Source organism: Chlorocebus sabaeus, chromosome 9, assembly GCF_047675955.1.
Source record: "Chlorocebus sabaeus isolate Y175 chromosome 9, mChlSab1.0.hap1, whole genome shotgun sequence".
Classification (NCBI taxonomy): Eukaryota; Metazoa; Chordata; class Mammalia; order Primates; family Cercopithecidae; genus Chlorocebus; species Chlorocebus sabaeus.
Genome location: NC_132912.1, coordinates 11900796 through 11927353, shown reverse-complemented (window position 1 = coordinate 11927353; position 26558 = coordinate 11900796). Strand labels below are relative to the sequence as shown.

General features: G+C 48.1%; 1 protein-coding gene across 2 annotated transcripts; it reads right to left on the bottom strand.

Annotated features, from left to right (window-relative positions):
* Positions 1-3711: 3711 nt before the first annotated feature.
* On the bottom strand, positions 3712-26314 carry ECHDC3 (enoyl-CoA hydratase domain containing 3). Of its 2 annotated transcripts, none has more exons than XM_008002256.3 (5): positions 25936-26314; positions 20247-20368; positions 18127-18224; positions 12173-12373; positions 3712-4567 (listed from the first exon to the last, which is right to left on the bottom strand). In XM_008002256.3, the coding sequence occupies exons 1-5, from the start codon at positions 26103-26105 to the stop codon at positions 4247-4249; spliced, it is 912 nt and encodes a 303-aa protein (XP_008000447.1). In that variant the 5' UTR covers positions 26106-26314; the 3' UTR covers positions 3712-4246. The 2 variants fall into 2 exon arrangements, with proteins under 2 accessions (XP_008000447.1, XP_072874821.1); XM_073018720.1 differs by lacking the exon at positions 3712-4567 and adding an exon at positions 10719-11011.
* Between the last annotated feature and the right edge of the window lie 244 nt (positions 26315-26558).

Below are 26558 nucleotides of genomic sequence, written 5' to 3'. Positions count from 1 at the left end.
TAGCATAAAGGCTATTTCAGGAACAATTGGAGAAATTTGAACAAGGACTAGATAATTAATATTAAGGAACTATTTTAAATTTTCGTAGTTGAGACAAGTATTAAAGCTATGTGAGAGAACATTCTTATACTTTAGAAGATGTATACTGAAGTATTTAGGACTAAGGCTTCATGATTTCAACAACTTATTTTTGAATAGTTTAGCCAAAAACTATTTCAACACACACACAGAAAGATTAAAGCAAATATGGAAAAATGTTAAATGTTAATTGACTCTACATGGTGGCTATGGTTGACAGTTGTACTATTTTTTTTCCAATCTTTCTAACATTTTTTTTTTTTTTTTTTTTTTTTTTTTTGAGACGGAGATCTCGCTCTGTCACCCAGGCTGGAGTACAGTGGCCGGATCTCAGCTCACTGCAAGCTCCGCCTCCCGGGTTTACGCCGTTCTCCTGCCTCAGCCTCCCGAGTAGCTGGGACTACAGGCGCCCACCACCACGCCTGGCTAGTTTTTTGTGTTTTTTAGTAGAGACGGGGTTTCACCATGTTAGCCAGGATGGTCTCGATCTCCTGACCTTGTGATCCGCCCGTCTCGGCCTCCCAAAGTGCTGGGATTACAGGCTTGAGCCACCGCGCCCGGCCTTTCTAACATTTTTGATCATAAAAATGTGGACACAGACTCACCTCCTTGGGCTGGTATCTTGGTCTATAGATTCAATGTAATCCCAATCGACATCCCAGCAAGTTATTGTGTGGATATCAACAAACTGATTCTAGGGTGGGCACAGTGGCTCACACCTGTAATCCCAGCACCATGGGAGGCTGGGGCAGGAGGATTGCTTGAGCTCAGGAGTTTGAGACCAGCCTGGGCAACACAGTGAGACCTTGTCTTTACTAAAAATAAAAAATTAGCCAGGTGTGGTGGCATGCACCTGTAGTCCCAGCTACTTGGGAGGTTGAAGTGGGAGGATCACTTGAGCCTAGGAGGTGGAGGTTACAGTAAACTATGATCATGACACTGCACTCCAAATTGGGTGACAGAGCAAGAAAATAAATAAATAAATAAATAAATAAATAAATAAATAAATAAAGTATATTAAAAAAAGAAGGCGGCCAGGCGTGGTGGCTCACGCCTGTAATCCCAGCACTTTGGGAGGCTGAGGCGGGCGGATCAGGAGGTCAGGAGATCAAGACCATCCTGGCTAACACAGTGAAAACCTGTCTCTACTGAAAATACAAAAAAGTAGCCGGGAGTGGCAGCGGGTGCCTGTAGTCCCAGCTCCTCAGGAGGCTGAGGCAGGAGAATGGCGTGAACCCGGGAGGAGGAGCTTGCAGTGAGCTGAGATCGCGCTACTGCACTCCAGCCTGGGCGACAGAGCGAGACTCCGTTTCAAAAAAAAAAAAAAAAAAAAAAAAAGAGGAAGAAGACCTACTAGACGTACTTCCTAGGGCTGCCTGGACAGTTTCAGGCTCACTCCATCACCATGTGCTTTTGCCTGGTAACCGACCTAAAGTCCCTGGCGTACAATCGGTCAGGGAGCTGGTGTTCTCTCATTCGCTTCATCTATGTTTTCCAGGGTCAAGCCAGCTCTCCAAGGATCTCTCAGCCAGGGCGGACAGAAACGAATACCCATGTCACTGCGTAGCCCCTGAACCTGATGGGTATGACCTGCTGGGCGGAGCTCAGCTCAGCTACTCGGAGAAGTAAACAGCGCGGAGGGAAAGATAAACACTCTAGGCTTCCCAAAAGCAATTATCATGTGTGGTTATTAGAACATTTGTATTCACTATCCCGGGGGAAGGAAGCAGAGATACAAATAAACCCAGAATTGATATTTGCCTGGGGATAAATTATATGACATTGCAGAGTGGGGAGCAGATTTTGTTTCTGGATTACTTTCTGCACAGGCAGCCATTAAAATGTACAGCTAGTCCCTGAGCGCGCATGGGCTCGGGGCCGGGAAGCCAGACTGGAGGCCGGGGGAGTTCACGGTTTGAGGGCATAGCGCTCATAAGGAAATGGGGAAGTCAACTTTTGATTTTCTTTTGTCACGTGTTTGAGAAGAGTTTGTTACTTTCTCCAGGGCCCTGAGAGGTGATATCACCCTCCCCCCTACATGGTGTGAGCTGGCAGCCACAAGGTGGTGACTTCCATAGCAGGTCCCCTGAAGGGGAACAGACAGCGGGTGGCCCCACGGACCCGCAGGATTCTTGAGCTGCCCACGACAGCCAGTGCCTCATGTCCTCATCTAGAAGCTTCAGCTGGGTGTTTATGAGCTTAGCAGTAAAAACTTCCCTGGTGGTCTGCGGATAAGCAATGCTGGTGTCCCTTCCCTTGCACACTGGCAGTGTTCTGTTGCAAGGGCTTCAGTGCTGAGGCCATTCCTTTTTCTTGGGAAACTGTCACGGGTAGGGCGGCCATTTCTTCAGGCTTGCTGACCCCAGGCTAGCCTCACACCAGCCCAGTGGCCCCCTTCGGGGCAGTGTGGCCAGGGGGAAGATTATCTGTGGCTTTATCAGGCAGATGGTGTCTGGAATCCTCAATCTACCATCTCAGCTCTTTGACCTCGGACAAAGCTGGCCTCAACTACTCGCCCATGAGCTGGGGGTCGCTGCGGTACCTACGGCACTGGGGTGTCAGGAGGACGAAATGAGAATGTACAGAGGGTACCCAGCACACAGTGTTCGTCCAGGAAGTGGCAGCGCTCATAATTTTCTGCGCGTGAGTAGCGGTAACAAACTCCTCTTTTTCAAGAGCACACTCTATGGTTTCTAAAATCTAGGAAAGACACAAATTGCCTTTCTCAGCAGAAACCTGTGAAAACAACTCAGGGACACCCATACCATGAGACCCTTGCCCCGGCTATTTGAATAAGCGCAGGTTAGAGCCTTACAGCTCTTCATCCCCAGCGTGGTACTCATCCCATGAATGGCCACGTTCTACTCGCAGGTGAAATGAACTGGTTTTAAACCATCAGCCTTACGACAATCTTGAGGACAAGAGATTTGGGACATTTCTTGGGCCGCATTAGACCTGAAGCCAGCAGGTCATAGACTGAGGTCCCAAGTCAAACCCTTGCTCAGGTGGGAAACCTATGTACCTGGTTCTGGTCTGTGATCTCTCCTGGAAGCTGAGCGTCATTTGCAAGTGTGTCCGTAGGAGGTGTTGCTTTTTTTGGGGTTGTTGTTGAGGCAGAGTCTTGCTCTACTGCCCCAGAGCTGGACTGCAGTGGCACCATCTTGGCTCACTGCAACCTCCACCTCCTGGGTTCAAGCGATTCTCCTGCCTCAGCCTCCCAAGTATTTGGGATTACAGGCACGTGCCACTGCACCTGGCTAATTTTTGTATTTTTAGTAGAGATGGGGTTTCACCATATTGGCCAGGCTGGTCTTGAACTCCTGACCTCAGGTGATCCACCTGCCTCAGCCTCCCAGAGTGCTGGGATTATAGGCAGGAGCCACCACCCAGCCAGGAGGAGGTGCTCTTAATGCGTAGGACGTGTCCACTGCCTCCCGCCTCCTCTCCCCAGTGTTTTCATCCTCAGGTTGAGCCTGGAGTCTGGGTTTCACAGAAACATGGATAACAACGACATTGGTTATAGAAATAGGAGGCACCTACTCTATGTCCATCAGCGTGAGCATATAAAAACGGTTGCTTTTTTTTCTTTTCTTAGACAGTTTGCAGTATAGCTGGGGAGATAAAACATACCAGTCTCTGTAAAGATTAAATTTATTTGAATCACATAAGATTATTCAAAGCCATAGGCATGATTACGTCTCTATAGATTCGAGAAGATTTTCTGCGTGGAGAATATCTCATGGAGATTTGAAATGTGTTGCCTCTCCTGAGCAGCCAGGATTAACTCCACCTAGGAGGAGGTTTTAGATAAGGGTCAGGCTGGTGTCCTTCTTTCCTGCCTCCATGGGTTGTCACCTTCTGCTATGTCAGGGGGTCGCTGGCTTAAGATGTTGTAAGGAGCACCCCAAATGCCAGGCTTCCTGCCATAGCTGGCCCGCTACAGGGCTCACCAGCCTTGCACCGAGGTCAGCACCTCAGTCACTCCCCATTTTGTCTTTCACCATGAAAGCGTGGCTTTTAATGTAGGCCAAATACTGTGACACCAGTATCAAGTCACAGAAGCAGCTCGTCTGTTGCCTGCTGAAGCTGAGAGGCAGTGTGGGGTTGGGGTCAGAGGGGAGGGCGGGCTCCTGGACACTGCCCATGGGCCTCACTCCTCTGCCTCCACTCATACGGGCTCGTGTGACCAGATGGGTTTTCTCTTCTGGAGGAAGGCCGTGATGCCCTCCTGCCCGTCCCGCAGGGCCAGGTTGTCCACCATGGCCTGGGAGGTGAGGTAGTAAGCCGTCCCCAGGTCCTGGGGCAGCTGCTTGTAGAAGGTGGCTTTGCCCAGGGACACCACCGGGCGGCTCAGTGACGCGATCTTCCGCGCGATCCGCATGGTCTCCTCCTGCAGCTCTGCCTCTGGCACCACTTTGCTGAGCAGCCCGTGGAGCAGGGCCTGCTGGGCAGAAATGGGCTCCCCAGTAAAGAGCATCTCCAAGGCCACCTACGGGGAGACACAGGAGGTCACTGAGGTGCTCTCCTGTGACCCGCCCCCCCCACCTGAGTCCCGCCTCGGCTCAATGACCTGCTTCCTCAAACACCACGTCACCTGATGCCAGCCCTGATGTCATCAGTGCCCTAACTCCTGCCTGGGAGGAGAGCGGATCTTTCCAAGAGCGAAGAAACCACACCAGCCCCAGGGGCAGTGACTGTCCCATGTTGTCTTGCTCCTGCACAGATCTGGTCACTGAGCCCTGCCACGGCTGGGGATTTCGTCTACCTCTGTTGAGGGCCGAGCACAGGATGGAATCCACATCAGCTGGGATGACCCACAGACACTGCAGCGTGGGGGTTGGGGGGGCGGAGTGGGGGTTCCAGTACCTCTCAGAACCCACTGGGGCCACTTCCCACAAGCACTTACGGGGCTGCCACCTCAGCTTGATTGGAAAGAGCAGCCCCGGCCTCCTGGAGAAGCAAGGATTTACAGACAATGTCTTCAGGGACCAGACGTAGAGCCCAGCGAGGTTTTAACTCACCAATGGGTAAGAAGTGGCAAGGAGAGGATGCCCTCTCCCCTCCTACAAGTCTCCCCTGAGGTTCCAGGGCTGGTGAAGAGCGGGGAGCCCAGCTCCCTCCCTCCCCACTGTGTCCTCTGCTTCACAGCCACTGCACCAACCAATTCAGTCACGCTACCAAGCCGGCTCCTCTAAAGTCAAATTTACAATGGAAAAGAGGGATCCCCAGGGGCACAAGGACACACAGGCAGGGGGCCTTCCCTCCCCACCCCTCACTCAGGCTCTCACAATCCTGGTGGCATCCCTGAAGTGCCTCAAACACGCCCATGTGCAGTCACCTCAGGGTCCTCGGACTTGCTGGTCCCTCTGCCTGGAGTGACTTTTCCCTGGCTGTTCTCCTGGCACACGCCCTCATCGCAGGCCTCTAGTCCTGCGTCCCCTGTCACTGAGGTCTTCCATGGCCGCCCTGGTCCAAGTGTAAAACAAACTCTGAAGCGACCTTGCCTGGTTACATTTTAAATCATTTGCGCTTCTCTCCATTTAACACCCTGTATATTTCATGTTTGTTTATAGTACATGTCCTTTGTAGCACGTAAACTCCAGGATAGGATTTCTTTTTTTTCCCAAGATGGCGTCTCACTATATTACACAGGCTGGTCCTGAACTCCTGGCCACAAGTGATCCTCCAGCCTTGGCCTCTCAGAGTGCTAGGATTACAGGCATGAGCCACCATGCCTGGCCATTTTTTTAGTCTTCTGTTGATTTCTGTATCTCCAGCACTGGAAGACTATCTTGCACATAGCGAGCAACCTATTAAATATTTATGAGGGAGGGAAGGGAGGGAAGAAGAGAGGGAGGAAGGCAGGTAGGCAGGAAAATAGAGTACAGCACAAGTGGCAGGCTGGTTCTTCTGAGAAGAGGGCAAGGAGGTGATACAGCTTCCAGCTGGCTCTGGCTCTGGCTCTTGGGACCTGGCCTCCATGCTGTGAGGAAGCCCAAGCCACACTGAGAGGCCAGGTGCAGTGTGCTGCCAACCACCCTTTGGGGGGCCCAGCTCAGAGGCAGCCTCCACAGCCAGACACGTGAGCAAGCAGCCTTTAGATGCGTCCCCAGCTGAGGCTGCTGACCCTGTGGAGCAGAGAGAAGCCTTCCTCACTGAGCCCTGTCCAAACTGCAAATTCTGTTGTCTTTTGCTATGATACTGTGGGTGGCCTGTTGCCTGGTAATAGATAGCTGCACTAGCTAGAGACAGACACAGGAGAGGCATCAGCATGTAGAGTGGGGTTTCTCAACCCTGGTGACACTGACGTTCAGATAACTTTTTTTTGGGTGGGGGGCGGGGGGCTGTCCTGTGCATTGCAGGACGTTCTGCAGCATCGTTGACCTCCATCCTCTAGTTATCAGTAGTACCCACCCCCCACACCAAGCTGTGACAATCAAGAATGTCTCCAGGTATCGCCACATATCCCCGGGCCAATACTGCTCTCAGTTTAGAACCATGGATCTAGAAGGTTTTTAAGTCATAGGACGAGATTGGATCCCCCTGGATTGAGCTTGGGTAAAGGAGAGACCAGAAGCCTGGCCTGAGGCCCCTCCTGCCACCATGGGTGGAGATGGAGCCCACAGGCACTGGGCTGGCAACCAGGGACGGGTGATGCGGAGCCTCCTTTTCTCCTCTGTAAAGTTAAAGGCATGGACTAAATTGCCACCTCTGTTTTGGAACTGTACTGATTTTACGTTGGAGGGGGCAGGAATGTGACAGCTATGGGGGTTTCAGGGCAGACCATTTTTAGTTGACCAGGAAGAGCACTTCACGCCAAAGTGTGTCTGAAGCCCTGGTTGAACCAGGAGCTAAAAAGCAGATCCTGTTGTGAACAGCTGTGAAATAGGACCCTGCTGAAGACACCTAGCGGGTCACAGCACGGGGCCAGGAAGGTGCTCTGCTCCATCTCTGCCCGTGAACCGCGTGTCAGCTGGGATCAGAAGCCAAGGTGGAGACGGTGTCACGGCTCCTCCCAGCCACTTTCCCTCTACTGTTACAGGCGGCCCTTGGGGAACTCACAGGGACCAAATGTCAGGAAGTGGCCAAGCCTGAAAAACTGATGCAATATGAGAAAACAACAAAAGCCACCCAAGTCAACCTTATCGCTCCCTTTGTCACTTGCAATGATCAAGTCCTACATGACTTTCAGAGTTGTTAAGAATGGAGTCAGAGCTGGAAGGAGGAAAGAGTAAATCCAAAGTAGTAAATGTTCCTTCCTGGCCGGCTCAGCAGATGGACATGTATTCATCCCAGGTGGGGGACTTGTGGCCTGGGCCGGCGGTGTGTGGGTGCAGAACTGCATGGAATTCCAAATGCCCCCGATGTTTTGGGGCCAAGTCCTTTGGAGTTCAAGCTTCACAGGCGGGGCCTGGTCCCAGGCCTGCTGGGCACTGGTCCTCCTGGGACTCCCGAGCAAGCCATTTCTCACCTCTCACTTCCGCAGCCAGCAGGCTCAGGTACAAATGACTGTCACCAAGGGACACAGTGAAGAAGCCATTAACTAATGACAGCAGGGCACACTGTCACATTGAGTACAATGGAAAGGCTGGGGAAAAAAATGGTCCATCTGAGCCAGACATAAATCAGGGAAGTCACTATGAAGATTTTGCTTGCAGAAGAAAAGCTCAGGGACCTGGTTTGAGCTCAAGGGACCTGGCTGAGCCAGATGTACCCGAGTTCCAACCCCAGATCTGCCACTTACTAACCACAAGACCTTCAACTATTTAATGCCTTGGAGTTTGTTTCATCTGGAAAACAAAAATGAGCGCCTCCTGCATTGCAAGGATTAGAGATAGCAGGTGCGAGGCTCGTATAATAACAGTCCTGGGCACTCAGTAGGCACCTAGTGAATGCAATGCCTAATTTTAACACACCTAGGCCAACTACAGATGGTTCATGATCTCTAATGCTGGCTTTTAAATGGTCACCCCAGCCTTGGAATGGGGGCAATTATTTAAAGCAGAGGGGTCTTCTGGACCTCATAGGCCACTCAAGTGGCAAGAATCGTGTGCTACAGCCCACAGGGGACTCTCCCCATGTCATGTCCCTTTGCATGGGTGTGGTGTCTTAGTCCATTCAGCCTGCTGGAACACAGCACCATAGCTCAGTGGCTTATGAACAACAGACATTTGTATCTCACAGTTCTGGAGGCTGCAAAGTCCAAGGTGAGGGTGCCAGCTCCGCGACTGCTGAGGACCTGCTTCCTAGTTCATAAACAGGGCCTTCTAGCTGTGTCCTCACATGGAGAAAAAGGGTTAAGGCAGCTCTCTGGGGCTGTTTTTTTGTTTTTTGTTGTTTTTTTTTTGAGATGGAGTTTTGTTCTTGTTGCCCAGGCTGGAGTGCAATGGCACGATCTCGGCTCATTGCTACCTCCTCCTCCCGGGTTCAAGTGATTCTCCTGCTTCAACCTCCCAAGTAGCTGGGAGTACAGGTATGCGCCACCACACCCAGCTAATTTTTGTATTTTTAGTAGAGACAGGGTTTCGCCATGTTGGCCAGGTTGGTCTCGAACTCCTGACCTCAGGTGATCCGCCCGCCTTGGCCTCCCACAGTGCTGGGATTACAGGCATGAGACACCACGCACAGCCTGGGAGTGTTTTTATAAAGTCACTGATCCCATTCACAAGGGCTCCATGCTCATGATCTCATCACCCCCAAAGGCCCCACCTTCCAACACCATCACCGTGGGGGTGAGGATTCAGCACAGGAATTTGGTGAGGACACAGCATTGAGACCGCAGCACACGGCATCTGTCTCCCAGGGAGTACCAGCAGCAGGGTGAAGAGCTGTGGGAGGAGCACTGTGGAAAGTCAGGTCTGAGCAGAACCCATGGGGTTCTTGTGCCACACACACGCACATGCATTCGCACTGGCACCGAGGCACCGGCAGGGTCTGTCCTGGGGCTGCCACGTGGCCGGGCTCTGAGGGAAGCACACTGGAGTGAGGGTCATGGGTCCCATCTCACGGGCCGGACACAGGACACGAGGCCCTGAAACTCCCAGGCCCTCTTGCAAACTGGGTGTGGAACTGTGATTCCTCTAAAACTGCACTCCCAACCTCTGGCCACACAAATCACTGCTAAAACACAGCTCATCTGGGGCAGGCTGGAGACCCAGCCTTTCTCCCAGGCTCTCTAACATCGGCACCAGTTTGAGTAGCGGGCTTTAATTATCTTTCCAGCTTAGAAACTCCACTCTGTTCTCATTAGCTGATTAGGAAATCAGAGTCTGCCTGCCTCAGGAAAATGACTGTTCTGGGAGGAAGGGCTTCTCATTTCCCACGTGCTCTCCAGTGAGGCTGGCTGCTTGAGGCACTGGTTCGGGGTCTGAGCAAGGGCAGCTCTGCCTGGGAACAGAGCAGCTGCGCCAGGCAGGGTGTTTTATAGGGTGCCGGGAACATGCATTATTTAGATCATGCCCAAGGAGAGAAGCTCTTTACAAATGGGGACTATTATTCATGTCCAGGCTTGGTCTGGAATAGAGACAGGCTTGATTCCATTGTTTCTGCCCATCTCCAGCACAGTCAAGCTGTGCTGACAGTCCCTGTGGCGGCCGGGAGAGGGCACTAGTGACCCACACATGTTGTCTTAGCCAGCGTGAGACAAGCCCAACTTCCTGTCCAGGCCAGTTTGCAAAAGTACCTGCTAGCTTCCCTGTAGGTGTACGAGGCACACGCACCCACCCCCAGAATACTCGGTGGGCCTGTGCATGGATGGCCACGGATGGGTTCACGTGCACGCAATCGGCAAAGACAACGGGCAGGTGGTTTGGGTCAGGTGTATTAGATTGTTATGAATCCCAGTTTCTCCTCCTAAAGCAGGCCCACACAATGAGACCTGCAAATCCAGAAACCTAACAAAGGCCTTAAATTCCAAAAGACTTTTCTTCCTACAAAACTCCCTTCATCAGTACTGTGATTTCTGCTTTTCAATGTTGACCCCAAACCACATTCCTGAGTCATGGCTCCGAGTGGCCCAGCATTAATAAGCCCAGCGTGCAAGGACTTGTTGACAGAACTCTGAACCGCTTTCAGGCACCTGATTAGAAAAAACTGGCGAGTCTCCACTCGAGTGATTTAGAGGCCTTCTGGGGGTCAGAACATGAGAACAGAGACCAGGAACCTGAGTAGGGCCGTCCGGAGATTTTTTGCCCCATTTTCTGAGGTCTGTCCTTGGGAGGTAAAAGCTACTTTGGTTCATCTAACCGGGCGATTATGAAATGGGGTTTCTGAAGACTGGACTTCCTTGGAACGTAAGGCCTCTTTTTTGTCATATTTTCCCCTTTCTCTTTCTCAAAAACTTTAAATTTTATCAATTTAAAACTTGATAAATATAGTCTAGCATTAAGTTTCTAGGGATCAAATCTAATAAGCCTTGATTTCAAAAGTTTAAGAGAGAATGGGTTCTTATCCAGACAGTAGGGCTGACTTCAAGGTTTCAAGTGCTTTACTGTGGAACCTTCCAGCATGTCAGGTGTTGAAGAGGACAAGCAGCTGTCAGCACAGCTGTCTTTTATTAAACAAAGGCCTTGTGATTTGATTTGCACAGTTATAAGGTAGTTTGTGAACAAGCTCTGACAGTCAATTTGTAATACACAAAGTAGAGTCTTAAGAAATATTTACTGAATGGGCCAGGTGCGGTGGCTCACACCTGTAATTCCAGCATTTTGGGAGGCCGAGGGGGACGGATCACTTGAGGTCAGGAGTTTGAGGCCAGCCTGGCCAACATGGTGAAACACCATCTCTACTAAAAATACAAAATTAGCCGGGCATGGTGGCACGTGCCTGTAATCCCAGTTACTATGAAGGCTGAGGCAGGAGAATCCCTTGAACATTGCAGTGAGCTGAGATTGCGCCACTGTACTCCAGCCTGGGTGACAGAGCGAGACTCCATCTCAAAAAAAAAAAAAAAAAAAAAATTACTGAATGAGTTTAAGGTAAGTGTCGATCTTGACAGAGTCGAAAACATCCTCTTAGTCTGAAGATACTTTAGCCAGCCGTCACCTACTGTAGTGCGGAGCCCACTTCCAGCCCATTGTCCTAAGTGTGTGTGTTCACAGGTATCTGTCTTCTTCACAATTTCCTCACAAACACACATTTCTGCAAAAACTAACAAAGGGGCACTGCAAAAGAAAGGAATACTTCCCTAAACTTCTTGGTCCTACTACTGGATTTCCCTTGGATCTTATTTCTCTTGCGTCATAGGCATGTGAGCAACTGCTAATTTTCATAGTTGATGCTAAAGTAGATCATATACATTAGAAAGCAATAGCTTCTTTACTTGGTGTGGTCTAAGACTCTGCCCCCCTTGTTACAGATTTCCAATTAAGAACAAGGAGGCACTTTTCCTGCAACAAGAACACTGTTGGTTTACACTTGAGGAAGGTTTAGGAAATATTATTTTATGATGTTATAGGAAGGAAGAAAGTTTTGTGACGGAAACAGACTTCACTGTAGTTAACAAAACCACTTTGCAACATGGCTCCTTCTTGGGCAGATTCAACATACCACGCACAGGAGATTCAAGTTTTTGAAATGCAACCGTTGTAAACCCAAGACACTCCAAAAATCACCTACTCTAAATCCGTTCTGGAACAAGACAGACTGTTGACGAAGAGTGAGCCAGCGACACTACTATTCTAGGATACTGGCATTATGTCAGCACGCTATTCTATCTCACGGGCAACCATTCAGTGCAACAAAACTGAGTCTCAATTGCATTTCAAATAAAATTACAAAATATGTGCCATTAGGAAGACAAACAAAACCAATCGGCAAACCTCCCCAGTGGTACTGAGGGTACACATGATGGAAATGCAGTGATTTCACAAATTGACGCCCTGCGTCAGAAGCTACAGAGGACCAGGCAGGCGGTCGGCTCTTCCCCCCCTGCCATTAGAGGGAAAGTCATGGCCCATCTAGCCAGAGGCGCTCTGGGCAGAACGTCCTGATATGAAAGGCACTTTTAACAAGTGGATCTTGAATCATCGCATGCATAGGAGGAGGAACTCCAGAGAAGGCTGGGGGGCAGAGGTGGGTGGGGAAGTTAAATTACCTTTCTAGGCACTGCTCTTGCCAAGGCAACCCCAGGGGTAGAACAGAAGAGCCCGATGTTCACCCCAGGAGTGGCAAAAGAGGACTTGTCGCTGGCCACGGCAATGTCGCAGCTGGCAACCAGTTGACAGCCGGCAGCTGTGGCCAGGCCATTGACCATGGCAATGACGGGGACAGGGTGGTTCCGGATGAGCATCATGACCTGCGGGACAAACACACCGACTTCACTTCCACCCAGAGGGAGGCACGACATCAATGTCTATTTTTTTTTTTTTTTTAGACAGAGTCTCACTCTGTTGCCCAGGAAGGAGTACAGTGGTGAGATCTTAGCTCACTGCAACCTCTTCCTCCCGGGTTCAAGCGATCCTCCTGCCTCAGTCTCCTGAGTATCTGGGACTACAGGCATGGGCCACCACACCCAGCTAAATTTTTTTGGTACTTTTAGTAAAGATGGGGTTTTACTATGTTGGCCAGGCTGGTCTGGAATTCCTGACCTCAAGTGATCCACCCACCTTGGCTTCCCAAAGTGCTCAGATTACAGGCCAGTGAGCCACCATGCCTAGCCAACGCCTATCCTTTTATATGACTTTCCTGTTTCCAGAGCACTTTTTGTATGCGTGAGTTTATCAGATTCTATGGAAAAAAGGTCAAAAAAGGCACAGAAAGCACTAACTCCTATTAAATATCTACCCTGGACCAGGCAGTGTCATTTGGTCTTTCTGAGAGCCTCATGGAGACGGAGCCCTATTGTACAACAAGGACACTAAGCTTGGTGGGGGCTGCTGCAGGGGGTGGCCCCAAGCTTAGCTCTTGAGAAGTGACAGACTCCCACCTGCCTTCCTGGCAAACGCGCTGAAGAATAGTGTGGATTTTTATCTCTGGGGAACAAATCAAACCCTTCAGAGACAGTTCTGTTTTCACCGTGCCTGTGTGAGGCTCTTGTGTTAAAAGTCTGAAGCTGGTATTTGGTGCTTCCTTGAAAAATTAAGGTGGAAAGGACCCTTGAAGGCAGTTTTCTTAATAATTACTTCTCAAATTACCACCATGAAGACTCTCTCAATTCTATTAAAATGGGGGCGGGGGGACTCTGCTGTCATCAAAGTAAACAAAATTCCTAAAATAGAGCCATTGGCACAGAGAGGAGAGACAGAAATGTGCTAATATGACCCCTCCAACCAATACATTTCCAGAACTTTAACTTATTTTTGCAGCTTATGTTTTCATGCCACAGAGTGTGTTGCTATGGTAACTGCAATTTCTAAAGTGCTGCTCTTTGAACCTTGGCAGGGAGAGAGAATGGGAATGAAATTTGGGTTACTTTCCCCAAGGCAGGTATTCAAAGACAAACGACCTTCATTGATTTGAAGATTCTGTCTAAGATGCTTATCTTTTATATCCATAAACATTTGATATTCGTTAGCTTTCTTCTAAAATAACCAATTATATATTTAAGGCTATGGTATCCTATCCTATAGTAGTGCTTTTTGACTTTTTTGGGGGGAGGTCTCCTTTACAGAACCTGATAAACACTAATAACATTCCCTAGGATAAGTGAGGAAATGCATCCTCCTCATGACCAGCCTGGCCAACATCATGAAACTCTGTCTCTACTAAAAAAAAATACAAAAATTAGCTGGGCGTGGTGGCGCATGCCGGTAATCCCAGCCTACTTGGGAGGCTGAGGCAGGAGAATTGCTTGAACTTGGGAAGTGGAGGTTGCAGTGAGCTGAGCTTGTGCCATTGCACTCTAGCCTGGGTGACACAGACTCTGTCTCAAAAAAAAAAGAAGAATAAGAAGAAGAATGCACAGGTAAGTAAACACCTGTATACAACACTGTTCGTGGATTTAGGGGGTTCATGCACTGTAAGGTGAGGCTGGGGATGGGCCAGCGAGTGCTCATTACCAGTGAACTGGAATGAATAACAAGGGAAGAACTCCCAAGAACTTCTAAAGTCTTGCTGCAAAGAAAGAAAAGATTTTGTTTTTGTTCTGAGCGTTGCTGCATCACCCAAGGAACTGAAGTTACTGATGAAAAGCCAATTGACTGGGATTAGAGTTGAACAGTCTACCTGTCCTGTCCACCGTCTGTGAATGGCTAGGATTTCATAAAACTTGGCAGAAAAATAGGTAATACAGTATATATTCAGCATAAAAAACACATATAATTATTAATATTATTTTTTTGAAACAGAGATTTGCTCTGTCACCCAAGCTGGAGTGCGGTGGCGCGATCCTGGCTCACTGCAACCTCTGCCTCCTGGGTTCCAGTGACTCTCCTGCCTCAGCCTTCCGTGTACCTGGGGTTATAAGTGTGCACCACCATACCCAGCTAACTTTTTTGTATTTTTAGTAGAGACAGAGTTTCACCATGTTGGCCAGGTTGGTCTCAAACTCCTGACCTCAAGTGATCCGCCCGCCTTGGCCTCCCAAAGTGCTGGGATTATAGATGTGAGTCACCGCGTCCGGCCTAAAAATGCATATTCACCTTTGATCTAGGAATTCTACCTCTAAGAAATAATGTGAAATAGGTAAAAAGCTCTATGCCAAAGATGCTCGCCAAATCATTATAATAGTAAAAAAAAACTATAAATAATATAAATATACAAAATAAATAAATGGCAATGGAAACTAAACTACATCCATTGACTAGGATGCTGTATTCTCACTGAAATGAAAATTTCCAAGAGAAACACCAGCATAGCAGTCTGGAGCTTATGCAGTGGTCTGAAACCAGGCTGCCAGGGTTTGACGCTCAGTCCGTCACTTACTCACTGCGTAATCCTGGACAAGTCATTTAACCCCTGTGTTTTCACATCTGTAAAATGGGCATGGTAATAGCACCATCCTTATAGAACATGACAGTTATATAAATTAACATATCTAAAGTACTTAAAATATTACCTGGCATATAGTAAACATTCAATGCTATAATCATATAATTTTATACTGTAATCTCATCTATATATGATTATTTAGAAAAACAGGTTCACATGAAAAAATGATCTAAAAGGAAATATAGCAAAATATTAATCACAGTTCTCTCTGGGAGGTATGAATATGGTATAACATAGGTAATCTTTTATTTTTCTAGACTTTCAAAACTGTTTATAAGTACTTATTACTTTCATGATTAAGACTGTGTTAGGCCAGGCACTGTGGCTCATGCCTGTAATCCCAGCACTTTGGGAAGCCGTGGGCGGATCATTTTGAGGTTAGGAGTTCGAGACCAGCCTGGTCAACATGGTGCAACTCCGTTTCTACTAAAAAAAAAATAAAACCAAAAAAAGTTAGCCCGGCATGGTGGCGCATGCCTGTAGTCCCAGCTACTCGGGAGGCTAAGGCAGGAGAATTGCTTGAACCCGGGAGGCAGAGGTTGCAGTGAGCCGAGATCGGGCCACTGTACTCTAGCCTGGGTGACAGAGCGAGACTCTGTCTCAAGAAAAAAAAAAAAAAAAAAGACTATTTAAAATATAAAGTTAGAAAGAAGTTCAGAAAAGACAAAGAGAATTTAAATAATCAACAGGCTAGAATAATCAAACACTTGATAGTCAAAAACTGATTATACCTATTTGACCTTCCTGAATTAGGTACTGTTTTGGGTCTGCTGACTCCAAAATGTGACATAAATAGAACTCTGCCCTAACCTCCTTTAACAGCATCGCTAAGGGTTTCGCATTATTTCCCAAAGCGAGAAACCTCGTCCCATTGTCATGTGATTGACAGGGTATGAGAGGAAAGAGCACACTCTTCTCCTGAACTAGAGTTCCATCTCCAAACTTCAACAGGATATAAGCAGAGAGACAAAGAAGAAGTCTCTAATATGAGCGCCATGGGAGGTCATTTTCACTCTTCCAGAGTCAAGTTCTTCTCATTCTCATTCTACTCATTCTTAATTTGCCCTGCTCCTGGTTTGTATATAATTGACTATCATGCAGTACTTGTGGTCTGTAACAAATTGGTATAGTTTTTAGATGCTTAGCTAATTCAGATACCTCTCTCCTCCTTTCTAAAATCAAATTTTCTCATGCATGAACTGAACAATGAAATATCTAGCTCATCCTGTTCCAATCTACCTGTTGATTTCACTTGGAAATTGAAATCTTGCACAAGTCCATGGCACTCATATTTAGCCAACACAATGTGATTTTCTTAGAAATGGTTTAAAGAGATCAGTACACTTTCAGTCCTATTTTACTACTTTGGGGTAGGCCCTGTTTATGCACTGAGTCTTTTTCAGGAAGTCAGAGGCCTCCAAGGGTTAGGGGCTTCCGAGAAATCTGGGCTTTATCCTCTGAAGAAGGCCCGCTCCCCTGTGGCCCGTGGCTACGCTGTTTAGATCCCAGTTCATGAAGTTGCCAGAGCAGAGTGATAAAAGCAGACCCTTAGGGAGGATAACAGGGCTTTACTGGTTCTCTTTGATACTTTTCAACTTTAGCCAAACATACTGGTACTGGTAGAAAAAAACTTTTACAGCACCAAGCCTTGGCAAACCTAAGAGTGGAATGTTACATAAACATCATTAATGTAGGAAACGAAAGACCCAGGTCTGGGCTCTAACTTGCTCCCACTTCCCCATGAAGCTTCAAGTAAATTGCTTTTCCTGTTTGTCCTTCCATGGAGTGAGAAAAATAGAACCTGATCTCTTTATGGGTTTCTGGAAGGGCAAGGAAAACAAACAGGGATGTCTTAATCATCCTCCCAGTCACATCCCTATTGCTCACTTGTGTCTTGTATCATTAAATATCTGTGAAATCATTAATGACCAAATACATGAATGAATAAGTCGACGAATGAATAAAAAATTAGGTTAAACCATCTTAGAGGCAGGTTATGAAGCCGTTTTATATGTGTTATTTCCCAAACAGATTTTCAGTTTCAGTTCGGCAGAAAGCAATTTTTTTCTTATGTTTCCCTCAATGCCTTGCAGGTATTATAATAGGTGCTCAATAAACGGTCATTAGATGAACAATGTATTACTTAAAGCTGGATTCTCTATTCAATTTTTCATTACCCAAGGGGTTGATTTCATGCATTTATAAATCATCCAAAACTTTTTGTACCTCTTCTTCCTCTGTGGCTGTTGGTATTTTTCCTCCTTAATATGGTGAAAGAGGCAGAAAAGAAGCAACAACAAAGAGGTTAATTTTCCTACTTGGAGGTGGTGATTATAAAGGCTGGTTCAAAGAAGCATTTGAAAACAATTTAAAAAACCATTATTGTTATTTCACTTATTAATGTTCTTTCCCATTTAACAGAGTTGTTTTAGTTTAAATTTTTAAAAAATTATTATAATCTTAGATTCTTCCTCTCTAAAGACACACATTTTCACCTTTTTCCTCTTACTCCAGACTTCTACACGAAGACATACTCCCACAATGCTAGACATGGCAACCATGAGTACCATCCTATATTCCACTTTCTTTGGTACAAAACAAAATCAATAGCAAATTATGGTCGCTTCTTAAAAGTCTAAACTAGGCCGTGCACAGTGGCTCACGTCTGTAATCCCAGCACTTTGGAAGGTCGAGGTGGGAGGATCACCTGAGGTCAGGAATTTGAGACCAGCCTGGCCAACATGGTGAAACCTCATCTCTACTAAAAATACAAAAATTAGCCAGGTGTGGTGGTGTATGCCTGCTAGTCCCAGCTACTCAAGAAGCTGAGGCAGAAGAATCGCTTGAACCCGGGAGGCAGAGGTTGCAGTGAGCCAAGATTGCACCACTGCATTCCAGCTTGGGTGACAGAGAGAGACTCTGTCTGGGGGAAAAAAAAAAAAAAAAAAGTCTAAACCAAATAATTGCTTGGATAAAGGATCTGATGACCAAACAGTTTCCAGTTGCTCTGGGTGCTTGGGTCTCACAGATAAAATCTTATCTGTAAGCTAGAAGGCGAACTCAACATTTAATATAATGATCATTTGCAGGTTTGTACTGTTGACTGTCGTCCTGGCTTACCTTGGAACAGGTCTGAAATACTTCGGCATGGTAATCACGGCCTTGTTCCTCTGTCAGCTCCTTTAAATCATGCCCAGAAGAAAACACAGGCCCCTCAGCTGCAAATGGTTCCAATTGAGAAAAGAAAACAAAAAGATGTAAACACCCAGAGTTGGACAGTTAGTTCCCTTTCTTGTCTACTGAATAAGGTCAGCAAACTTTCACTTAGAGCAAGTTAATGGCCTAATTTTGAGAAGAATAATTCCAGTTTGATTGAAAAGTTCCAGCCAGAATTTTGTGATGAAAAATGCAAGGTGAGGCATTTTTTAGGTGCCTAGGTGTCCTAAAAGTCCTTGATGGAAAATGATAGAAATACACAATTACATAAGGAGAAGGTTCAGTTACCAAGGCAAAGGTATTTTATACAGAGCCTTTATTTGGGGACTCGCTCTGGCCTGAGTGTATTGAGTCACACAAGCTCATCAAAATCCCCCATGCCGAAGGCAGTGTCCATGTCATTTCGTCTACAAGTGGTGGCCAACCATCATGGCTGAACTGGGAGGTGAGGGTAGGGAGAGACCTCGGAAGCCTTCTGGTCTTCATTTTACAGATGAGGGATCATAGGATGTGGCTGCTATCACTGCTGTCATCAACAAGAAAATGTCATCCTACTGATGAGCTGATAACATTTTCTCATACTTCCCTTTTGTTGCTGCTGTTGTTGCTGGAGACAGAGTCTTGCTCTGTTGCCCAGGCTGGAGCGCAGAGGCATGATCTTGGCTCACTGCAACCTCTGCCTCCGGGGTTCAAGCAATTCTTGTGCCTTAGCCTCCTGAGTAGCTGGGATTACAGGCGCCTGCCACCACGCCTGGCTAATTTTTGTAGTTTTAGTAGAGATGGAGTTTTGCCACGTTGGCCAGGCTGGTCTCGAACTCTTGGCCTCAAGTGATCTGCACGCCTTGGCCTCCCAAAGTGCTGGGATTACAGGCATGAGCCACCATGCCTGGCTGTTGTAGTTACCTTGATTGATAGGCAATATTATTGTCTTTTTGTAAGTGAGGTAATTGTGTAGTTAAGAAGCTATAGTGAGACCCTGTCTCTGCAAAATAAAACCTTAAAAATTAGCCACGCACAGTGGTGGCAGTGTTGCTTGAGGCTAGGAGTTCGAGACCAGCCTGGGCAACATAGCAAGTCGCTAGCTCCACAAAAAATAAAAAATTAGCTGAGTGTAGTGGCACATACCTATAGTCCCAGCTACTCAGGGGACTGAGGCTGGAGATCACTTGAGCCCAGAAGTTTGAGGCTGCAGTGAGCTATAATCATGCCACTGCACTCCAGCCTGGGCAACACAGCAAGACTATGTGTCAAAAAAAAAAAAAAAAGAAGTTAACTGCCTTTGCTGTATCCAGGTGACATCCCACATGGCTGCTGGATTGTACTAGTTCTAATTTCTTTTCTCTTCACCATATAAAACAGTTGAACAGTTCTGATTAACCATGGATAAGATGGTAACATTCTGCGTTTCTGCCTCTGGAAACCCTGATACTTGATTTGCCAAACAAACATAGCATCACAAAGTATCATCGTCATATTTTTTTTGTGCACACTTTAAAATGCTAATATTACTAATATTTATACCAGCCCCATCATCACAAGAAAAAATAATTCTGTAAAAATTCTTTTTGGAGCAAGCAAGCAAATGTGCAGAATATGGCATCCTTTCCAGCACCATTAAAGGCACTGCAGATATCAGTTCGCAAGCTTGGGAAGAAAAGAAAAGTCAAACCAATCAAATGCCCCAAAGGATTAGTGGTTAAACCCATTTTATAAGGTCCATGAAGAAATCAATTCTCTGACTTTGAGGCGAAAACCAGTATAGCCAAGAACAGAAATGTTTTAGTATCTAACAAAAAGGAAAAGACAGATTTTCACTGAACAGTCACCTCTGCTATACATTCTGCAGTTAATAGTGTTAGGACCAAATCACCAACTACACAGGTGTTTTCTATAATTAATGTTCTTGTAAAGGAGCTTCAAAACAATTCTCCAGTTAAATGAAGGGATGCCCCAGTTAACTAAAGACTCTCAAGAAAGCTCTTCTGGGCATTGCAGAATACTAAGGACAGATATCAGATACACACCCGAGATGATGATGACTTTCAGATCGTTGCTGTCAGCGTCATGAAGAATGTCACTCTGCAGAGATTTCAGCATTGCAAGTGACAACGCGTTCCTCTTCTTGGGATTGCTCAGGACGATGTTCCTGTGAAGCACATTTTACAATCACAGGGTCACGCACCAGTCAAAACAAGTGAGGACCCCTGCGATTCCTGTCTAATTTAGGAGCTATTTTTAAAAGACAAGAAAAGAGAACTGCTGGGGCTTAGTGCCAATTTAGAGGGTCTGTCAACTCTCTGGAGTTATAGCCAAGTCAAAACAAGAAAAAGGCAACCTGAAATGCAGGCTGAGTTTCCTCCCTCTTCCCTTGATTTGTTTCTCTTTTTCTCCATGTTTGCTGTCAGAAACATGACTGCCACAGAGAGGGCAACGCACAGCAGTTCCAAAATCAACGCCACCCAGAGAGGCTGCCAGCTTAGCATGACAGCAGCAGGCGCCGGAGAAATCTGACAAACAGTGGCTACCTTCCACTGCTTTCTTCCCATTGTTTCTTAGAAAAAAGTTAGAAAAGAAACCCAGAATGAAAATAACGCCCCAGATCTCGGCTCACTGCAACCTCCACCTCCCGGGTTGAAGCGAGTCTCCTGCTTCGGTGTTCCGAATAGCTGGGACTACAGGCGCCCACCACCATGCCCGGCTACTTTTGTATCTTTAGTAGAGATGAGGTTTCACCATGTTGGCTAGGCTGGTCTTGAACTCCTGATCTCAGGTGATCCGCTTGCCTCAGCCTCCCAAAATCTTGGGATTATAGGCAGGAGCCACCGTGTCCGACCCAATTTTTTATATTTAATTTTTGTGAGTACATATAGTAGATGTATATATATTTATGGGGTACCTGGGATGTTTTGTCACAGGCAAGCAATGCGCAATGGTCACATCATGGAAAATGGGGTATCCATCCCCTCAAGCATTTATCCTTTGTGGATAACAAAGGATAAATCAACAATCCAATGATACTCTTTTAGTTAGTTTCAAATCTACAATTAAATTATTATTGACTATAGTCACCCTGTTGTGCTATAGAATTCTCAGCCTTATTCATTCATTCTATTTTTCTGTACCCAGTCCATCTTTTTTTTTTTTTTTTTTTTGGAGATGGCGTTTCACTCTTGTTGCCCAGGCTGGAATACAATGGCATGATCTCGGCTCACTGCAACCTCTGCCTCCCGGGTTCAAGTGATTCTTTTGCCTCAGGCTCCCAAGTAGCTGGGATTGCAGGTGTGTGCCACCACACCCAGCTAATTTTTGTATTTTTAGTAGAGCTGAGGTTTCACCATGTTGGCCAGGCTGGTCTTGAACTCTTGACCTCAGGTGATCCACCGCCTTGGCCTCCCAAAGTGCTGGGATTACAGACGTGAGCTACTGTGCCTAGGCCCATCTTTTATTATAGTGGCATCCTGTAAGTCTACAAAACAATTCGTGCTGTCTGCGAATGGGATAATACATGAAGAATAAAAGTACAAGTCACACAGCAAGAGGGCTCTTCTCGACATATCCTGTCACAAAAAGCTGGTGTCCAAAGGGCCTGCTCGCTCTTTTGAGGCATCCCATGTGCTGAATAAAATAATCTGTATTGTCATCTTGCTGCCTGTACACAGAAATGTCTTATTTTTGGCTGCTATAAGAAATGTCTTATTTTGGCTGCTATAAAAAACACCAGATTGTTATTATGTATTTTATGTGTTTCCTATCAGTTTTCACCTACATGTTTCCTGCCTTCCTCAATCTTTTTTGAATCTGATATTCCTTCCGCGGTACAGCCAGCTTGGATCTTCCGTAAATAGTATTCTGTGTCATGTTTTTCTGGAAAACAACTTTGATGACTGAATTTATTTCAATAAGAATAACCACTTTCTTTGGAATACCGTTTCAAGGTTGCTGTAGTCTTCAGGTGGCTGTGCTATTCATCTTGTTGTTTCTTATAAACATTGTTCTTTCCTAAGTACAAAAATTATTTGTGCTGATTTGCTGATAGACTTCAAAACTTATATTTGGTGGGGGTGGTGGGAGAACGGCTTATAAACCTCTTCATCAAATAATGAGGGTGCTTCTTGTAGCAAATATAAAAAGCTGCCAACCCATCGGTGACATATGCTTAAACTAAATGCTAAGGTCTCAGGCAAAATTGTATAAACAGATTCCAGCCCCCAAGGCCATCGTGCACTGCGGAATCTGTTCATGTGTCCCGTTAGCTGTTTGGCTCCGACACTGTGAGTGTTCTAAACCGCAGAGTCCACTCTCCAACCCAGAGGAACCAGGCTCAACTCCTCCCGCTCCACCCAAGCTCTTCTCACAGACCATCTCCTAATTGCCAGATCCAAATCCACTGGCCATCTCGATCATTCCCTCCTTCTGAAGACAGATTTCTTCTCTCCTGGTTGTTTTGTACTTCTCTGGCCGGTCCTTCTTTGCAGGGTCCAGCCCCACAGAGTCGGTGGGTTTTTCTCCCCGTGTGCGGAGATGAGAGATTGTAGGAATAAAGACACAAGACAAAGAGATAAAAGAAAAAGACAGCTGGGCCCGGGGGACCACTACCACCAAGAGGCGGAGACCGGTAGTGCCCTGAATGCCAGGCTGTGCTGCTATTTATTGGTTACAAGGCAAAAAGGGCAGGGTAAGGAGCGTGAGTCATCTCCAGTGATTGACAAGGTCACATGAATCACGTGTCCACTGGACAAGGGGCCCTTCCCTGTTTGGCAGCCGAGGTGGAGAGACAGAGAGAGAGAGAGAGGACACAGCCTATGGCATTATTTCTTCATATCAGAGGTTTTTAGTACTTTCACTAATTTTGCTACTGCTAGCTAGAAGGCAGAGCCAGGTGTACAGGATGGAACATGAAGGCGGACTAGGAGTGTGACCACTGAAGCACAGCATCACAGGGAGACGGTCAGGCCTCCGGATAACTGTGGCCGGGCCTGACTGATGTCACGCCCTCCACAAGAGGTGGAGTAGAGTCTTCTCTGAACTCCTCCGGGGAAAGGGAGACTCCCTTTCCCAGTCTGCTAAGTAGCGGGTGTTTTTCCTTGACACTGACGCTACTGCTAGACCATGGTCTGTTTGGCAACGGGCATCTTCCCAGACGCTGGCATTACCGCTAGACCAAGGAGCCCTCTGGTGGCCCTGCCTGGGCATAACAGAAGGCTCATACTCTAGTCTTCTGGTCACTTCTCACTATGTCCCCTCAGCGCCTATCTCTGTATGGCTTGGTTTTTCCTAGGTTATAATTGTAGAGCAAGGATAATTATAATACTGGAATAAAGAGTAATTGCTATAAGCTAATGATTAATGATATTCATATATAATCATATCTATTATCTATATCTAGTATAACTATTCCTATTTTATTACACTGGAACAGCTTATGCCCTCAATCTCTTGCCTCGGCACCTGGGTAGCTTGACGCCCACACTTCTTGACTTCTTTCGTGGGCTACTAGCCCTCTGTTAATCCCTGAATGCCAGCCATCCTGAATTTTGTCCTCCGCACTCTTCCCAGGCAACTTCGCCAATGACCTTGACGTCCACGGCCGCCTCTGAGCTGAGCTCCAGGTGCACACGTTCATCCCGATGTCCACTGGCCTTCTCCATCTAGGTGTCCTTGGGCATCCCCCCATTCTCAAACCTGCCCCTCTCGTCTCTTCCTTATTTGAGTGGTGTCACTCAGCTGCCTGAATCAGAGAAAAAGTCATTCTAGTTTTTTATCTCTTCCTGATTCAACTGGCACCAAAGCCTGTTAATAATACCTCCTAAAAAATCTCATCACTGAACCCTCCCAACGGCCATCTTGGTTCAAAACATGCGATGCCTTGCACTGAGAGCTTCACCACTATCACCTATCCGAAGAGGAAAACTTTAAGAATGAGGTTACCACCAGAGCATGTGATAAGTATCAAGGTAAGAGATGGTCCTTATAAATGCCCCCATGAGCTGTCTGAAGATCCTTATTGTAAACCACGAGAAGGTCCCTGAAGTGAGGGACTGCCATGTTCTCACACAGAGAAGACGCTCAATATCTGTTCTAATGACAAAAAATAGCATTTCTATTTCTTCACAGCCAATTCCACCGAATGCAGTGGAATGACATTGCATCCAGTTTTTTTGCCATCTCTTTGGCGAATAGAAACAGAGTAGAAACCACTTTGGGGCAGAGGGACCTCTCTGAACCCTGGTGAGACCTACTGGCCGTGTGGCCCTGAACAGGCTGTCACCTCTCTGAACTTGCTTCCTCACTGTAAAGCGGGCATAAAATTATCCACCTTGCAGGCAATTGTTAAGAATTAGGGATCATGGATGCCAGGAGACCAGCACAGAGCCGGCCCTGGGTCCATGACAGCAGTGCCGCTGGGAGGAGCATGGAAAACGGACACTTGAAGAGTGACGGGTCGCTCAAGTTCTCGCACAAGTTGACCTGCTTAGTCATAACATAGTGCTGCTTTAATGCCTGGTTAAGAAGTTTCCTTTCCTACTAAACAACCCCTAGCATTCATGCGAGAGTGTTTCAGTCACCACCTTTGCTGATTCATGTTTAATTCTGGAGAACTCGACCAGCCTCCTTTTTGTCATCTGGCCTGCCCAGAAGTCAGGCTTCCAACCAGATGTGACCAGATTTACAGAAGTGGAAACTTAGCAATGGGCAAGAAAGGCCCTGGCCTGGGCCCTGCTCTGGCCTGTGCTCCTGTAGATGATGAGCAAGGGGTCCACAGGGAAGGGAACCATCCCCTTTCTAAACTCTGGGGCCATTACTGAGACCCTGGAATTCCCTGCCCCTGCTGTAGGCACCTCAAGCCCAAAGGCGGCCAAGAGCAGTTGTTTGTAGGGCATGAGGGGACAGACAATCCGGGCATGCTGGAAGGGTGTCCCAGATCTGTGCACCCTGTCCCTTGCAGAGCAGCAGAAAGGACGGGTGCAAAGGTGGGAAAGGATGAGAGGAGGGTGAGGAGAAAAGGAAAACGCTGAAGCCAGGGGCTGGCTCTCCACCCCTGCGGGGAACCACCCGGTCATCTGATTATCAGTTCACCCGCGGCCTTCTAGGTCTTCTTCGGAAGGTAAACATCTCAGGGTAGGAGAAAACGACGTTTTATTTAACAGCTTGATTTAGAACTGAAACATGCTGAAACATGGTACTCAGGCCTCCCTCTGCACCCTTGCCCGGGCCAGGCAAGCACCCGGCTCAGGCCTGAAGTGGGCAGGGCCCTCCACCTTCATGACTCTATCGCCCAGTTTCCAGTTGGCACACAAGCACATTTTTAAGAGTTTTGGGCCTGTAGCCACAAGGGCAGCGCTCAGGACGCTGTGTCCTTAGTACTATTTACTGTCCCGCCCCCAGCCCCGCGCCTCTGGGTGGGGGCCAAGGAGCAGCTCGGCCGTGCCCACACTCCCCCTGGAGCCGGGTCTGGGGCCCAGAGTCCACCTCTCCAGACCTCTCCGCAGGCCCAGCGGCTGGAGGCCCAGTGACCCCGCAGGCGGCCCTGAGGGCTTCGGAGCCCCGGGCAGTCCCACCGACTCGCTGCCAGGCCCGGGTCCGGGACACGGGGGGTTCCCTCCCCAGGGGCGTAAACGGGGCTCCGGCTCCCCGGGTCCTCGCGGCGTCAGTGGCGGCGCCCCGACCCCGACCCGGCCCCAGCGCGAGGAGCCTGCGCGGCCCGGGGCTGACCTTATGCCGTCCAGCTGCCGCGCGCTGGTGGGCCGCGGCTCCGACTCCCGCCGCCCCGCTCCGGCCGGGTCCCGGCTGCAGAAGCGGGCGGGGTGCTGGGCCCAGGGGCCGCGCCGGAGACACATGGGCCCCCTCGCCCCGAAGGCCCGCAAGACGGCGACGGCTGCCATGGCATCCGGGACTGCCAGGCGCTGCAGGATCGCGCTGTCTGACCGGCCGCAGGTGCTGGGCGCTCTGAGGGCGCAGCTGTGAGCAGAGCCGGGACGGAACTGGACGGAACTCGACGGAACTCGGCTGTGGCCGAGACCCGGAGGGAACTGCCTGACAGGCCCAGGCTTCTCCAGGACGCCCCAGGCCAGGCCCCGTCCCCACTACGCCCCGCCCCAGCACGCCCCGTCCCCACTACGCCCCGCCCCGGCACGCCCCGTCTCCACTATGCCCCGCCCCGGCACGCCCCGCCCCGGCACGCCCCTCCCCACGAGGCCCTCCCGGCTCGCCCCACCCCTCAGGGTGAAAGGCTCGCATTGAAAACCCGCAGGCCGGCTCCTGGGGTTGTTTGACAAGGCCTGTGGGGAAGTTTAAGCGAGGGGAGAAGTAGGATGATTTCTTTTAGCACCAACACC

Bases quoted from the DNA above. Each gene is read 5' to 3' on its own strand.
- ECHDC3 (XM_008002256.3), bottom strand. From the start codon at position 26,105: ATGGCAGCCGTCGCCGTCTTGCGGGCCTTCGGGGCGAGGGGGCCCATG. The intron at 18,225-20,246 runs GTGTGTATCTGA...AACCATTTGCAG, and splicing joins GAAAGTCATCATCATCTCGG to CTGAGGGGCCTGTGTTTTCT. The intron at 4,568-12,172 runs GTAATTTAACTT...GTCTCCCCGTAG, and splicing joins CAAGAGCAGTGCCTAGAAAG to GTGGCCTTGGAGATGCTCTT.